We start from the raw sequence: 16,223 nt of genomic DNA on the forward strand, positions 1-16,223 counted from the left end.
GACAGAGGATCACCGGTGAAAACCTGGATCACAGTTGGACTCTGCAGCAGCGGGCCCCTGGTAGAAGGTTTGATGCTCCTTTCAACGGTCAGGTCAGATATCAACATGTACCCCTGGATTGAGAGAAGTCAGCTTTAAGCTGAATTCCATGAGGCATGAATACCCCTAAAGAGCAGCGGATGGGAATGACAGCAAATGTAAAGCCAGACAGAGTCATCAGGTACCGGACAGCACTGCAGTCATATTTTGGTCCCAGGCAGGCCCTTTTCCATGGTGAAGTATGACAGCAGCAAGGCAAGGATGACTCTGCAGTGCAGAGAAGAGGCCCATAAAGTTTACAGTCCCAAGACTATACGGCATCCATGCAATGTGGCAGTGGAACTCCAGGAGGATGCGGGTGAAATTCCAAGCTCTGGGGCATAGACGAGAGCATGCAAGACTTCGGACAGGTTGGCCCCACCAGTGAAAGAGAGGGAGGCACCTCTCGCAGGTCTTGCCGCTCAAGAAGGCAGAGCTTCAAAATACAGTCGTTGGCTGAGGCAATGCTGGTCCAAGCAGTAGTTATCCAGTGCAACTCCAGTGGTCCTTCACAGGATCCTTGGGGTATCAGGTAATATAATCGCGGCAAAAATGCTGCGGTAAAAAAATATTTCGGCAAAAATTACGCCATTTGACCCAGTAAAAGTGTGCCCCATTATACCATTTAAGGGGAGCGGGGGTTGTGGGGGTGTACCCCACTCCCCTTAAACGGTATAATGGGTCTGGGGGTTGCAGGGGTGTCCCCCGCATGTTTTTCATTGACGGCGGCGCAAAAATGACGGAATTTTTGCAGCGATATTTTGTTATCACAGCAATTTTTGCCGCAATTATATCACATGGAACAATCCTTAGCTCCAGCTGTCGGCACCAGATTGTGTACTTGTATCCTATAATAAGTCGAAGGGGTCCCCCAGGCCACCAATAGAGAGAATTTGCACCATTCACATGGGTTCTAGCTGTCCAATAGTGGATGACAGCAAGTGTGAGAAACCTGAGGGTATTCTCCCGAGTAGATCTCGAGAATCCCTTATTCAGGTCGCCAGTGGAGGGCTGGCATTCTCAGATCCCAACTATGGGGTTGGACAAGTGAGGGAGCATCACCTGGGTAGGGGAGCCCGAGTTGTGCTCGGGGAAATACCCCAGGTGAGATGCAGTATTATACCAGAGAAGGAGAGGAGGACGAGATTGCAGAAACCTTTGTGGGTTGTACCACATGTGTCTCCCTTCCTTCCTATTAATCTGTCTTGCCCAAATCCCACAACACATCTGTATATAACAAATGCTCTAGGATCCCAAATCCTGTTGCATCCAGAAATGACTTCTCACAGACTCCCTGTTTTTCTGTTTCCTAACCAAATACTCCCAATCGTTCTTCTCCATGTCCCTCTGCCTATTCTTTCCCGAATGCCCAGTGTACTTGAACAAAACACTACCATTCCCACAATCCCCCCTGTTCATTTTAAGATAATAATCCCGGTCATTCCCTTTTGTTTCCCAAACTCTACCCATCTCATCCTTCTGAGTTTATCAGCCCCACTGGTACGAGGGTTGTAATTCCATATAACACCTTTTCCCCATCCTACCACGTAGGACAATGAGACACACTAACCCCTCCCTTTTCTGCCACAAACACTGTCTTACCCCATGAAAGACAACAGACTAATACCAAAACTGTTTAACTGACATATCCCAACCCAAGGGTCAGGCAAAGTCAGGCAATTGACCAGAACATCACACACTTGACAGCCCTTTACTTTTCCCCACAGGGATAAAAGGTGGAGCACGAGAGCACAATACGAGCAAGGCAGACCGCACGACGAGAGAGCTATCCAAGCACGGCAGTTCAAGAGGGGGAGAAGGCAGAGAGAACCGAAGCGGCGACAAGGAGAGAAGCGACCTTGCCCTTTCCTTCCCACACCCGCAAAGCCTCCATAGAAGGAAAGATAAGACCGCAAACAATAGCCAGAGTGTGTTGCAGCAAATGTCAATGGTACACGGAGCATGCTGACGTTAATAAACTGGAAAGAGAGAGACGCCTGCTACCGTGGTACCATCCTTGACTCCAGATATAAGTAAAGCCAAGCGGTTCATCGCAGCCGGTGAGTCGAGGGGAGAACGGATAAGAAACCGAACTGTGTTGAATGAAAGTCGCACAGTGGCAAATTAAGAAAAGTACAAAGAACTGTTGCATTGAGGGAAAACCAGCGGTAGAGGGGTCCGGCATAACGTGGATGCTCACTCGAGATACTCTGGTTGATCCCACGTTTGTTGAACTACCGATACAAGAAGGCCCTAGGACAGTGTTGTAATGTAATCCTGTCGTGGAGGGGGCAGCAGCTGAGCTAAGAACACCGCCCTCCATATGCTCACGTCCTGGGTGTTTATGCCAGCAGTCTGGCTCCAGGTATCCGGACCTGGTGGCCAGTTTTCAGCAGGCCGGGTGGTGCTGAAGGCAGACAAGGTCTGCGGTGTGGGAGCCGGCGCCGGATGTGTGAAGACCGGTGTGTTTTCGAGACGCGGATGTGACACTGAGTGGTACTGTGGACTCAGTGGATTTTCCACAGAAGCAGGCGGTAATGTGGCATTCAAGGACAGCGTGTTGTTTGTGTGGCATGGCAGGAGAAGGAGTTTGCCATGGTTGGTGCGGATTCAGCACCATTGCTTCCAGGGCCCAGTCGGATTTGGGTTTTGACTGTTGGCGGCCCTTTGTGAGGAGGACATTCCGGTTCCTGTTCATCTAGGTTTTCAGAAGTGTAAGGAGGGAGAGGTGTTGTAATGTAAGCTTGGCATGTGGCTGGTGGGTGACATCACTGGCTCTCTGAATGTGGTGATGTCAGTATGGAGTGCTCATGTGCTGTGAGGTCACTGTGGAGTGTGAGTGTTGTTTTCTGAACCAGTGTTCCAAGTGGGACAGTTTGGAAAGTGTTTGCTAGGCTAAAGGGACGTGCCGGTGTACCTGTGAATATTTTACTAATAAACCCACAATAACTTACCTGCTGGCTCAGGTGTCACATCATTTCAGAGAGCCGCAAGGAAAAGGTCAAAGTGGTCATACAGGAGGTCTAGCAAAACCCCCTTACAGTCAAAATTCTTTGACCCCAAACGTAATTGGAAAGCTAAGGGAGGTGAATCGCACATAGTGAATTCAAGAGAAAGAACTGTGTGAAAGGAAAGAATTGCCAAGAGTGAACCCGACATAGGGATGCCGATAGAACGGGGCGAATCCTGAAGTCCCAATGAACAGTGTGTTGACGAAAGTGAACCCGGCAGGACGGTGTCCAGAGTGAACTGTTTAAAAAAAACATTAAGACTTGTGAATGTCACAGGTGAGGTTGTTTTAAAAAGCCGTAGTGAAACCGACTGAACGAGTCTGATATTTGAGAAGGGTCGGAGCCCGGAAGAGGGGGATAAAAGGGTGAAAAGTCATCACCCAAAGATTTGTGAAAGTAAAAGGAGGAAGTGTGTAAAAGAGAGCTGTAGTGAACCTGTCAGAGGGAGGCAAACATTCGAGAAGGGTCTGAGCCCGGAAGAGGAGGATCCAGGGGTGGAAAACCATCATCCCACCTAAACATGAATGCAACAGAGAAATCCTTCGAATGCAATCCAGAGTGAACTCGATGGATGGAGCCTGATATTCGAGAGGGGTCTGAGCCTGGAAGAAGGTGACCCAGGGGTGAAAATTCATCACCCCAAGTGCAATCTGAAAGGAACTTTTGATTGTTATTTTGAACCTGTCAGGCTCTCTGAAGCAAGAGGGTCAACCACCGAAGGTCCAGATATCAATAGGAACTGTTTGTGGATCTGAGCATGGAAGAGGGGGATCCAGGGGTGAAAAGACATCACCCGAAGTACAAGTAGAAAGGAACTTTTGTTTATTGTTTTGAACACATCAGGTTCTCGGAGGCAAGAGACTTTTTGTAGAAAAGAGACTTAAGCACCGAAGGTCCTGATATCTGAGAGCAGAACTGCTGTCTCCTGCTGGGAAAGCTTGAGCGTGTGCTGTGCTCAGGAGTCCCACTTTGTCCCGTGCTGAAATACATGGAGAAAGGAGACCCCCGGCTACCACATCCTGGCTTATCAATTGTGCACACTCCTTTCTTTCTTGTGAACCTAATCTCACACTCTTTTTGTATTTAGCGTAAGGATTGGCAATAGGTTTTTCTTAGTACAGGCCACTTTATTTGACAAGACGCCACTAGGACTGCCTTATTATTATTTGATGGTCATAGAATTGGTCCGATCTTAGATTTAGGTTTAGATTAGGCGTTTTTCCAACCTGCACATTCAGTTTAATAAACTCCCTGAACTGTGATCACTTGTGTCTGTCTTTACTGTTGCCACCATGAGTTCCTTGCTTAACCCACATCTGCCTAGCAACACAGCATCACCCTGGCTGGAATGTTGATTGGCACCAGGCAGTCGCACTCCCCAGTTCCAACAAGTTCAGGTAAATATATCAATGACTGGGCTTACTTTCAGCAACCCTGTAAATATTCCGGACCAAAAATGTGGTATTACTTGATCCGGGAGGGCAGAGAGATAGCCAGATGATAGTGCAATTAATGTTTTTATTATTATTATAAGGGCATTCATTGAGCAGGGACCTGGCTTTGGGAAGCAATGGAGCGCTTTACAGATCATGGGGGGAGTGAAACGCTGAGGAAATCAGAGATACAAGAGTGTGGGGCGCTAACAATGTTGGAGGGCCAGGGCAGGCAGTTGGAAGCAAGGGATCTAGAAATAACCAGGGAGCGGAAACGGGGGGAGCTGATCACCCAGTCTCAGGTTAACTGGGGAGTGGAGGGTGTGTGGAACTAGGTTTTATGGAGGAGCCATTCATTGAAGAGGAGTGCCTTGAGCTTCATCCAGAAATGTAGAAGTGAAGGGGGGAGTTTGGTGTCGATGGAAAGGAGGATCCAGAGTCTGGGGGCATAGACATAGAAAGCCTTCTTGTTCTTTCCTTCCTACACCAGCAGAGTTCAAGTCAGTCCACATCCTTACTTCTGATTGATCGTAGGCCCCCAGAGATGTTGAGTTTCTCAGCGAGGTAGCAGGGGGATTTCAGGGTGACAGCCTGGAAGATGATGCAGCAGGATTTGAAGATGACACATGCTTGCTTCCGGAGCCGTTGCAGTTCGATGAGGGTGGGGTGATGTGGTTCAATTTGCAGTGCTTTGATGAGTCATGCTGTAGCATGTGGGACACATCTATAGGGTACCAGGGTAGTTGCCGGAAGGCCTTTTCTAAAGGGCATTGCTACATCCAGTTGGGAGAGGACCAAGGCTTGGATATCAGATACAAAGTTGTTTTCTGGGAGGATGCGCTTGGTGTTCCACAGCAGAGAAGCTGTCTGTGTCTGTGTTGCAGCCTAAGCCCAAGCAGCCACCATTTTTAGTGTATGGTCCTCAAAGGGCATTATCACCATAAACACAATGGTGAATGGTAGTGTACCATGGAAAAGAGTCATATCGATTCACTGCCACCAGCCTGTTTAATTAGTGCACATCATAAAAGCAATACAAAATGAACCTAGAAATGTTTTTAATAAATGGACTCAATGTTCCTGCATCAACCTCACTTAAAGGGGTTTGTACTAATACATAGCAACAAAGTCCAAAGGAAAATGGGAGAAGCACACTCCACACTGCCTACTCAGTGCACCCCAAACCCAAACAATATGAGTTGAGTAGGTGAGTGAGGCTAAAGAGACGTCACCCACCCCAAAAATCAGTCAGAGTCCAAATCCATAGGCAATATACTGGGGTTCCTCTGAAGTCAATGTGGGAAAGTTGAAAAAAATGTTTCCTAACAAGCATACAATATCCCTGAAGAGATCTAGCTCTGGCGCTAATGATCATGAGGGCAGGTTATCTAGTGAGTCATCCCTGCGCTGCATCAAGTAGCTGACAAGGTACAACCAAAGCCTGGGTAAATGTTTCAATGGAAGCACCATTACCCAGAGCACTGCTAAGGTCGACTGCAAAGGGGATCGCTAATACCAGTACGTGAAGACAGAAATGATAAAACAAAAGCTTTAAATTGATAAACTAATACATTTATTGAAACCTGATATAACAATTATATTATACATTTGCTTTTCCCTTGTCAATGTTGCTTCCAGTATAACCTATAAACTCATGGTCCAAATGTAGATGGGTTTTCCATATTTCCATAAACAGAGAGTCCACCATCACTAGTAGCACCCCAGTCCTATGAAACTCTTCATCCAGTGTTTGATTTTAGCCAGCCCACCGGTTAAAATGCAGCAGCGATCATTGTCTTCTGTTGAGAGCTGTTGCACAATGTGCAGGCCTAAAAACATTCAAATGCTGCATGAATGGCTCAGTGAAGACCGCAGAGGGTGCAATAAACAGTTTTACAAAGCACAGTTCACATCCTAATCTATTCTGAATCCTGTGATTACTCTGAGGGGTCAGAAATGAAAGCCGGACACAAAGTTGTCATATTTTTGTTTATAGACTTTTATTCAAATAAAAAGGGTTGGGACAATGCCTCTCTGGCCCTATTCTAAAGAGGAGTTTCCCTAAAACAAAGCTAAGGATCTGTCTTTGTCTGGATGTCATAAAGCAAAAAGCCTCACACTCAAACAAAACAACAAGTGATAAGGGACATGTCTATAACCTGGTATTTTCAAAAAGGTGGTTTTAACCAAAAGTAGAATGGCTTCAATGTAAATGTTCTCCAAAATAGAAAATACCTTAATTTCAGCAGGTGAAAAAATACCTTAATTCCAGAGGATGTTTCCCATCCCCTGGATTCTTCACAGGCATCACAAATCTCTCTCAGACTAACATTTCTTTATGCCTTCCTTGGCCCACAAGAATCTTGTTAGATGAGCACAGTTCAGTCTTGTAAGGTCTCCTGCAACAAAAGTTCCTTCTTGTAACACAAGTTCCTCGTTTTAACACAAACCCTGTTTCTGTTTAACACTCCTTGTAGGTTTGCACTTTGCCTGGTATACTCCCCTGCCAGGACTCTTTATGCACACTTAAATGCCTGGTGTACTCTCCTTCCAGAACTTCTCTTTGAACTCTCAGATGCCGGGTGTACTCTCCTGACAGGAGTTCTCTTTGAACTCTCAAAATGCCTTACAGTTCCTCTTCACTATTCCAGTAGCATATACCCTTTTTCTTGGCTTAGCATATCTACTCGATAAACAATCTGAGCTTTTACTTTGCTTTTCACAATCTCATAATGTTAAAAAAATGTCTGCACCTTTTATTTATACACAATCTTCTTGCCATTTCACTTTTGTAACTTCCCAATGTTCTAATTGTCTTCAGCACAGTCACCGAAGTGTCCTTGTGTCCCCACTCTGGTTTGGCAGACTCACAGGCTTACTGCAGCATTTCCAGGATCCCTCATGCTAATGCGGCGTACCTTCGCCGCCGGTTTCAAAATCTGCGTGGCTTTGATATCTCTCTAGGCTGTCTCGGGGCTCCCCTCGTGCCTCCCCTCCTGCACACTGGTTTTTCTCTGGCTCCTAGTAAGGACAGTGCTACTTCTCTTGGCTGCTGGATGCGCTGGGACCCTCTTGCAGTTCCTGCCATGTCCACGGCCCACCTCACTCGCCCCATGCTTCTTTCCTTCTTCTCTTCTCTTCTTTCCTTCTTCTTTCACCTCGCCACATCAGCTCATGCCTACAGCTTCTGCAGGCCGACTCATGCCTTCAGCTTCTATGCACTAACTCATGCCTCCAGCCTTCATCCGCCTTCCCTGGAGAGATCACGTTCTCTCATGAGCTCCATCTCTCAACGTGATGGCCATTTTTAAAGGTCTGGCACTCAGGTGCTTTCATCCAATGACTAGCACGTTCACCATGCTTGCTGCTCAGTATCAATTACTTTATCTTCCTCGTCTCAGTACTTGAGGGTGTGTGTGATTGAAGTCCACTGTTATTAACTGAGGATGTAGTTGGTTGTGGGAATAAAAGTCCATTGATCATTTCTGATGGACAATCAGTTATACCTGAAGGAGAACTATAATTGAAAGGGTGGTTTTTGGATCTATTACTCTTTAGGTCAGGGATGGAAGTTTGTCCTAAGGGTTACTGGAAAAGGGTTTCCTTACTTTTCCTAAAGGAGGAAACCGAGGCAGAGCTAAAGGGCATCAGGGTCTTGGGCAACAGGGAGGTTCCTCATGGGGAAATGGGGGATACCACGTTCTATCCAATGAAGCCATGACCCCCCCGGTGGCTATCCCCTCCCATGTGACCCTCCTTCATAAAGTCGCCCACCGGGTCAGGATCAGGCAGCATCTGCCATCCCCTGGCCAAATGGGCGGAGGTCCTCACCGGGGAATATGTGATGACTCGATTGAAGTCATCACATTACCTACATTCTAGCTGCCTCATCACTGTGCTCGCCCCCCTCAAAAAAATGAAAATGTATTTTCTCTTGGAATGAAAGGACATCTCTCACTTGTCAGTTAGGTAGCTACAAAGCTTATTTGTACTTGATTTATGGGGAAAACATAATCGTTTCTCCTCCCCCCAGGCACTCACACACCTTTTAAGCATATCCCTAGCAAGAGTACATTGTACCATGCTATGTGCAAAAGAGTCGGATCCTAGGCCCCCAGAGATACTGAGTTGCTCAGCCAGGTAGCTCAGAGATTTCAGGACGACAGCCTTGTAGGCACCATGCCCTACTCTCCCTTACGTGCAAAACCCCATTTAGGTGGAAAGACCTAGAGGCTTGAGAGTGGTAAATGCTTTGCAAAACGTATTTACACTCTCACACTACAAAATAGATGAAATTTAAATTTCCAACCGTACTCCTATAAGTTCTGCCTAATAAACCACTGAAAACCAGAAAAGGATCTGAACACCACACTATTTTAGTAGGATCATTTTTGTATATTGGGATTCGTGTATAGTAGAGATCTCCTTATACATCTTGTGGAAAGGATAAAATAGGCGATATTTTGATAACTGTCTGTTGTACAACACCACCCGATTATGGGTTTGGACACCCGTACACAACAAAAGGTGTCATGGAAGTGAAGGTATTACCAGTATGCATGATGCCGTAATGGTTTTACTGGTTGTGGTAATAGCTTCACTCTCCTGTGAAATCCTATAGGACACCGGAATAGTGAGTAATGCAAATTATGAATTAGGTGGCAAAACTGTTACCACTTGCAGTACCTATAATTAATTTTGGCAGCATTAGTACAGCCAATACCTCCAATCTTATAATGAGGCCCTAGAATTGTTGCCAAATGCAGAGCGAGAGGTGGGATACCATCAGAATAACTATTTGCACCAACTAAACCTCTTGCTTGTGTACTTGCAAGTTAAAATGGAATCACCATTCCTGGAAGGAATATTTCATTGGGGTAGTTCATCAATTACACACTCAACTTCCCCAGCTACCATCTCTCACCAGATCAATCCAACATCGCAATACCTGCACAAAGCGGGCAGCACTCTCCAGGCACCTGGATGGGGTTGGCACAGGAACCGATGCAGCGAGTCTCGGAACAGGTGGTGACGCCATCCACGCACATGCAGGACATGCAAGGAGTGGTAGGGGACAGCCAGCTGCTGCCGTCACGGTACTCCCTGCCGTTGTATGCACAGCCTGCAATAAAGTAGAGAAAGTTTAATCAAGGGTCTTCATAAAAATGCACCCATTATTAGATTATGTTATATTACAAGGTTTTTATACTATATCAAATCTACATTTTAGTGGTCTCAGAGAATCTGGCTTGTCTGGAAGTTGGTGTACTGTAACCCAGCCCCGGGTGTCCAGACCTTAGCCTGCGGAGGAAACAGAGTAGAGAAAAGGTACGAGGATGGGGAAAAGGGTGCAAATGCCATAGACATAGGGCAGGATGAGTCCGAAGTGAAAAGGAATGTGTTTACAATGGCTTGGGTGCATGTGGGTCCATTCAGGTGGACCTTAGATTTTATTGAAGAAAGGACGATTGGAATCAAACAGACTGTCAATGTGAGGTGGTAGTAAAATTGCTCAGTCTTTAGATGAGTGTTGGGATCGAGATCTGCTCCAGCCACCCAGTTAAAACGTGGCAGCCTTTTGCCCATGATATTACCTTATGACTGGGCTTCAGGTATGGCCTGGTCAAGAGAAGACTGTTAGAAAGATGTAAGAAGATGGCATTCAAAGGGTTAGGATGGGATGCTATGGATATGTTGCCACATTCCAGGATATGTTGCAAGCTCTTGTGATCGCTAACTCCCCAACATCGTATGCACCCAATTCAATAGCGACCTCCATGTAACTGGAACCAGAGCAAAAGCTGTAAACAGAAAGAGCAATGCAGTAAAGCCCATCATACACTATGTGATGAACAGACGTAAAATCAGCAAGCGACCCATAACTGAGAAAGAGGTGGGGGAGGCAATAGACTCCCTGCCCTGAAATAAAAATCTTGGTCTGAATGGATTTGGTAATGCCTATTATAAATCGTTTAAACGATTCTTGGACAGCACACTCAGACAATTATTCAATACCATTGCAGAAAAGGGGGCAGGTTCACAATACATAATGCTATCCTCGACTATCCTGGTGGTTAAATCGGGAAAGGACCCAAATTAATGTGCAAGCTATTGCACCACATCACTCCTCAATGGGGATGCAGCAATATATGCCAAGATATTGGCCTTGCGATTAATGACATTTCTCCCATAAATTATACGCCTCTAAACGGGTTTTATCAGGAAGAGATCTAGCTAGGATAATATATTTGGCAGGCGATTGATCTCATAATTGGGGAGAAGAACGGGGCAGACGGTCTCTGTGGTGGCGCTGGATGACCACAGGGCATTCAACAGTATGGACTGGACATATCTGAAATATACGTTGGAGGAGATAGGAGTGGGGCCCCGATTCAGAGATATGATTTTAGCACATTTTCAATCTCTGTCAATGAGGGTTAAAGCCAATGGAGAATTTACTACACCCGTTGCCAATGAGGGAGGATCTCGTCAGAGTTGTCTGTTGTTTCCTCTGGTATTGCAATGGCCATGGAACCTAAGCCTCTCTGATACGGCGGGACGAGGGGATATTGGGCATAACAAGTCAGGGCCAGCAACATAAGATAGCTTTATACGCAGACGATGTCCTCCTTTTCCTGCAGAATACAGGAAGGACATTACCCCGGGCAATGGAGATACTAAAGCGCTTTTGGGAGGGTGTCAGGCTTCGCAAATAACTGTAAGCTCGAAATTACTGAGGATCCCTAAGAGCTGAGCGGGCGGAAAAGGGTATTCTTGATTAAATAGGGAAAAAACAGTAGTTTACTTGGGGGGTGAAATTGACGACGATCTTTATGGACTTTTATAACTCAACATTCCGATCTCTGCGGGAAGGTGATCGAAGGGAGGGGTGGGATCCCTCATGGTTTTCCTGGATAGGGGCAGTAGAAATTACCTTGTTGCCCATGGTTTTCTATGTGCTCCATGCTCTTCCAGTACTGATCCCAACAGCAATGATCAAATGACTACAGATGGAAAGATTTGTTTTTGTATGGAACAGGAAATACCCACTGTTGGGGGGAGTTGGTGCCTTGGACATCAGGCAATACTTACTAGCAGTGCAAATGACCCCATGATAGATTGGTCAAGCGCCCAAGGTGCTAAGAGATGGAAGGATGTGGAACAGGGGGTCACCTCTGTCCCATTAGGAAAACTCCTCTTCCTAGATTGTCAAGCGCCCAAGGTGCTAAGAGATGGAAGGATGTGGAACAGGGGGTCACCTCTGTCCCATTAGGAAAACTCCTCTTCCTAGATGGGGCAGGGAGACAGGCTGGGGTTTGAATATCATCCTCGAAGGACTATTTGCTAAAATACTGTTACAGAGCTCTGAAATGGGGGAAGTGACTCAGGAACTTGGGACCTTATCTCCAATTGCCCACAATCCAGACTTTCCCCTGGGAATGAGTAAGGGATAGTTGAATAACTAGAAAAGAACTGGGACAATGCATTTCCAAGAGTTATACAAAGATAGAGGCCCCCTAATGTTTGAATAATGAAAGACTATGTACAATATTGGAGAGCAGGAAAGATATTGATACATCTAGATTAGGCAATGGATTACGAATGCGATGGTAAGACATGCAGGGAATCGGAGCCCTATGGGTATGGAGCTATTACAGAAGGAGGCTATTGACCAGAGCAGGATTTCAAAACTATATAAATTATTGGGTGGAGATGTCTCGGAAGATAAACTTCCTTATATGAAATGGTGGAAGCAGCAGGATTGGGAACGCTTCTGGGAGAGGACGCATAGGGCATCTAAATGCACTGACATTAAAGAGGCGATTTGCAAGATAGATTACATATGGTACCTCACATCCCAGAGAACCAAAGGGATCATGGCTGACTCCTCGCCACTACATTTTGTAGGTGCTGTGGCGAAATAGGTAACCTAGGTCATATGTAGTGGACAAGTCGGAAATCCCAGATATTCTGGAACGAAATCCTGGCCCATATTAAATTTATAAAAGACATCCTGTTGCCCCGGGACCCGCACGTGTTGGTGCTGGGAAATGTGCTGGAAGATACGATGAGGGGGGCTGGAGTACTTTACCGACTCACTTGTTGAATGTGGCACGTTTAACACAGGCCCAGTTCTGCAGAATAGAAGGGGGCCCGATAGAGGCACAATGGTGGGTAACGATATGAGGGGTCCTGGCAAAGGAAACAATGATTGCTCTAGCTAATGGAAGCTTTCATAAGTCTGAAAAAGTGTGGCTCCCATTTCAGGAATCCGTGAACGAGAGAGAACAATACCGTTATAAGACTGGACCTTTGCGAAACGTCTCCATCTGGCGACTAACAGATGAGAAAAGAAGATTCAAATAACCCTAGAGAAGGGGAGAGGAAGGAGCGGAAGAGCAAAGACTAAGTTTCCTTGGAACCCGGATGTTGACTGGTTTGGTTGTTTTAGTATAAGTTGTCATGAGACATGTTAACGTAATGCATAGTATACTAGTTAAGGCGTCTGGTCTATGAACCAGGGGAAGGAGTGAAAATGTGTAGAAGATATGTTATGCCCAGCAAGAAGATTGAAAATATATAAAGCTTGTAAAAAACAAAAAAATCAGGAAGAGGCTACATGATGGGAATGCGTGACAATCATGATGAATAAGTGCTGTTGTGGTGTGAAAACAGAAATACACAAGAAGCAGGAGTTTACCAGAGTGATAGCTTAATTGGAGGCTGATGGAAAATGTGTAGGTTGTAAGCAAGCAAAGTCCTTCTGATGAAATGAAGATCCCAGGGTTAAATGCCAGGGTGTTGTCTCCCATGTGATAAAGAAAACAAGTTAAATGCTCCCTCCGAGTAGTAGAGGACACAAAATGCAGAAAAAGACTTGCCCACAGGATAGTCCCACCCATGATACCTCTGTAGAAAGTCTTCATCCCCAAACTGATTCTGCCAGAAAAATGAACCCAGGATTAGCAAAGCACGACAAAATGCATTACCTCTGCAGCGTGGGCAGCACGTGCCTGGATCGGTCACCTGGTGCATGCAAGTCAAACGCTGGCATGGAATTCTCTCACAGTGCACATTTCCAGCCTGGAATAGAAAAGTATTGAAGGAAGATGTTATTACCGTGAGGAATTTCTATTATCCCCAAATATATTTCATTATTTATTTATTTTGTCATTTGTATAGTGCACAAAACCCAGAGGTATCTAGGTGCTTTTAGCTTAAGAAGTTGGTTATATTTGTTTCTTGGAATACTAACAGGTTGCAGTCTTAGCATGATACCTCGCAAAATACAGGTACAGGTAGGTAAAAGATCACTTATTTTAGGGAACACACTTTGGAAAAGCCTCACCTCATAGGACGGGGTGCTACATCAAAATATGCAGTTACAGTCAAGTAGAAATCCACTTATTTAGGGAACATACCTTTGGAAAAGCCTCACCTCATGGTACGGGGTCCTATATCAAAATATGCAGTTCCAGGTAGGTAAAAAAGGTAGGTAAAAATCAACTGATTTTAGGGAGCACACTTTGGAAAAGCCTCACCTTTTTATACAATTACAGGTTGGTGTGAAACATGCTAATGGGAGGCTAATAGGCGGGACAATAGAGTGCAACCATAGGGCAACCAGCACAATAGGGCAAAGGCGAAGGGAGGTGTGATTGGTAGGAGTAGGGTAGCGTTGATAGGCCATGCGATGAGACTAGGGTCAGCCGATCTCCTTAGTATAACCAAATCTGAGTGGTGGTAGGGTTAATGAGCACAGCGGTGGAGGGCTATAGGTACGGTGGACAAGCATTAACACGATGTAGGTATGATGCAGAAGCAGACGAGGTACAAGAAATAAAACGTTCAGGAAGCAGAGAGGCACAGTTAAAGCACATTTTGCAGCACATACGCTTGGAAATGTACCAGGGGTACAGTGCAACATGACATAAGAGTGATCGCGAGTGACAATAGGTAGGTCAGAGGAAGCAAGGTTACCGAAATACGTGAGGCCATTACGTTTTTTACATTGTAAAGGGTCTCAAAGGGAGGGGGCCAAGGCTGGCGGTGTCACTGAAGTCATCTAGCAGACCGGCTTTTAAGGTCATGGACTGCCATAGAGAAATGCACAGAGAAGTTTGATGCATCAGCATATAGAATGAAGGGCAAACCGAAATGTGCGGCCTGGGGTACGTACTGGAACGGACAGGGACAGGCAGGGACTCTATTATGGGCCTTAGTGCAAACGTGCCGGCTCCCGTCTCCCGGTTGCAGGAATTGGACAAAATACACCAGTCCAGCCAATTGGAGCGGGGGCTGGCTGAGGCAGTAGCAAGGACACCACTTGTATGCTGGTGCAGGGTGGCCATCATGGAAGGCCTTAAGGCCTTAAGGTTACAGATAATGTAGAACGTTGCAGGCGATCGGAGGACACAAATTGCAGAATCATGTCGGATGTTGTAGGAGTGTCAAGGACATCAAGGCATTTTAGCCACCCTCGGACAACAATCAGAATATTTAGATTTTTTTCTTAGATTAGGAATAGTTCACGTTGACAGCAATAGTCATAAGGGCCCATTATGTTCCTACTAGAAACAGTAATAGAATTGTAGCAAAGACAAACAATGCAAAATGGCGTGTCGAAGAACTCCTTGTGGGAGACTCAGGGAGAATTTCAGTGCCCAGGAAAGTACCTGTAAAAGTCACATCAGAGGAGTTTAACTTACGTGTGAGCTAAATTTTCATAGGTAATCTGCACCGAATTCCATTTCTGTCAGATCATTATAATCAGCATTACGGTTATACCGTCACTGAAATTTGGCACTATTTTATGCGGTTTTGTGCTGAGCGTGGTGTTTTGTTCCCATGTTAGTTTTGTGTAACGCAACGAGAAACCTCGCACAGGTATTTTTTTTCGATCTGTTCTAGTTTCATGCAGTTTTTTAATTTGTGATCGGTTCGTGCAGCGACACGAGAAACTTTGTGTGTGTCTTTTTTCAATCCGAACTAATTTTGTGCAGTGACACAAGTAACTTTGTGTGGGCTTATTTTAGATCCATACCAGGTTTGTGCAGCTGCACAAGAAACTTTGCATGTTTTTTTCAAACAGTGCTAGGTCCTTCAACAGCACGAGAAACTTTGCACAGCTTTTTTGTTCGATTCATGGTAGGCGTGCACAGTGGCACGAGAAACTTTGAGCCGATCTTTTCAATTTGCGCTAGGTTAGAACAGCGTCACATGGAACTTTGTGCCGCGCTAATAGATTCATACTAGGTTCGCAAAGAGGCATAAGTAATTTCATGCCACTCTTAAAATTTGTCCTTCGTTTGAGCATGAAAAACGTTGCGCCCCCCCTCTGCATATTGAAAAGAGTGGCGCAAAGTTTATCGAATGGCGGATTTCGCTTCCGTGGCTGGCAGAACGGAATTTCACCTTGCCCTAGTTTCACTTACATATGTGATTGTTCCATATGAAATACATCACACAGTCAGATCTGTGCTTGTGGTGACAAACAGTGCAATTCCTACTTCTATCCCATAGGTGAGGAAATGGTGGCAACCGGCCACAGAGGACACAAATGAAGGCCGCCACTTGAAGAAATCCAGGGCCATTTTCGAGACCAGGAAGTGATGCAGCCAAGCTGGATTCAGCCCCAATACACTTGAATGAGAGAGAAAGTGTGCTTAGAAATACCCCTGAAGAGATCTTCTACCACGAA

The 16,223-nt window shown here is 45.6% G+C and overlaps 1 protein-coding gene across 1 annotated transcript in view; it reads right to left on the minus strand.

Annotated features, from left to right (window-relative positions):
• KCP (kielin cysteine rich BMP regulator) overlaps nt 1-16,223 on the minus strand; it is an 823,409-nt gene that overhangs the window by 71,834 nt on the left and 735,352 nt on the right. The window contains exons 45-46 of the mRNA XM_069629543.1: nt 13,513-13,606; nt 9,471-9,644 (exon numbers count right to left, since the gene is read on the minus strand). Coding sequence (XP_069485644.1) covers nt 9,471-9,644; nt 13,513-13,606 — 268 coding nt within the window. The remainder of the gene's footprint in view (nt 1-9,470; nt 9,645-13,512; nt 13,607-16,223) is intronic.

Source organism: Ambystoma mexicanum, chromosome 12 (genome assembly GCF_040938575.1).
Source record: "Ambystoma mexicanum isolate Mex_15411 chromosome 12, UKY_AmexF1_1, whole genome shotgun sequence".
Lineage (NCBI taxonomy): Eukaryota > Metazoa > Chordata > Amphibia > Caudata > Ambystomatidae > Ambystoma > Ambystoma mexicanum.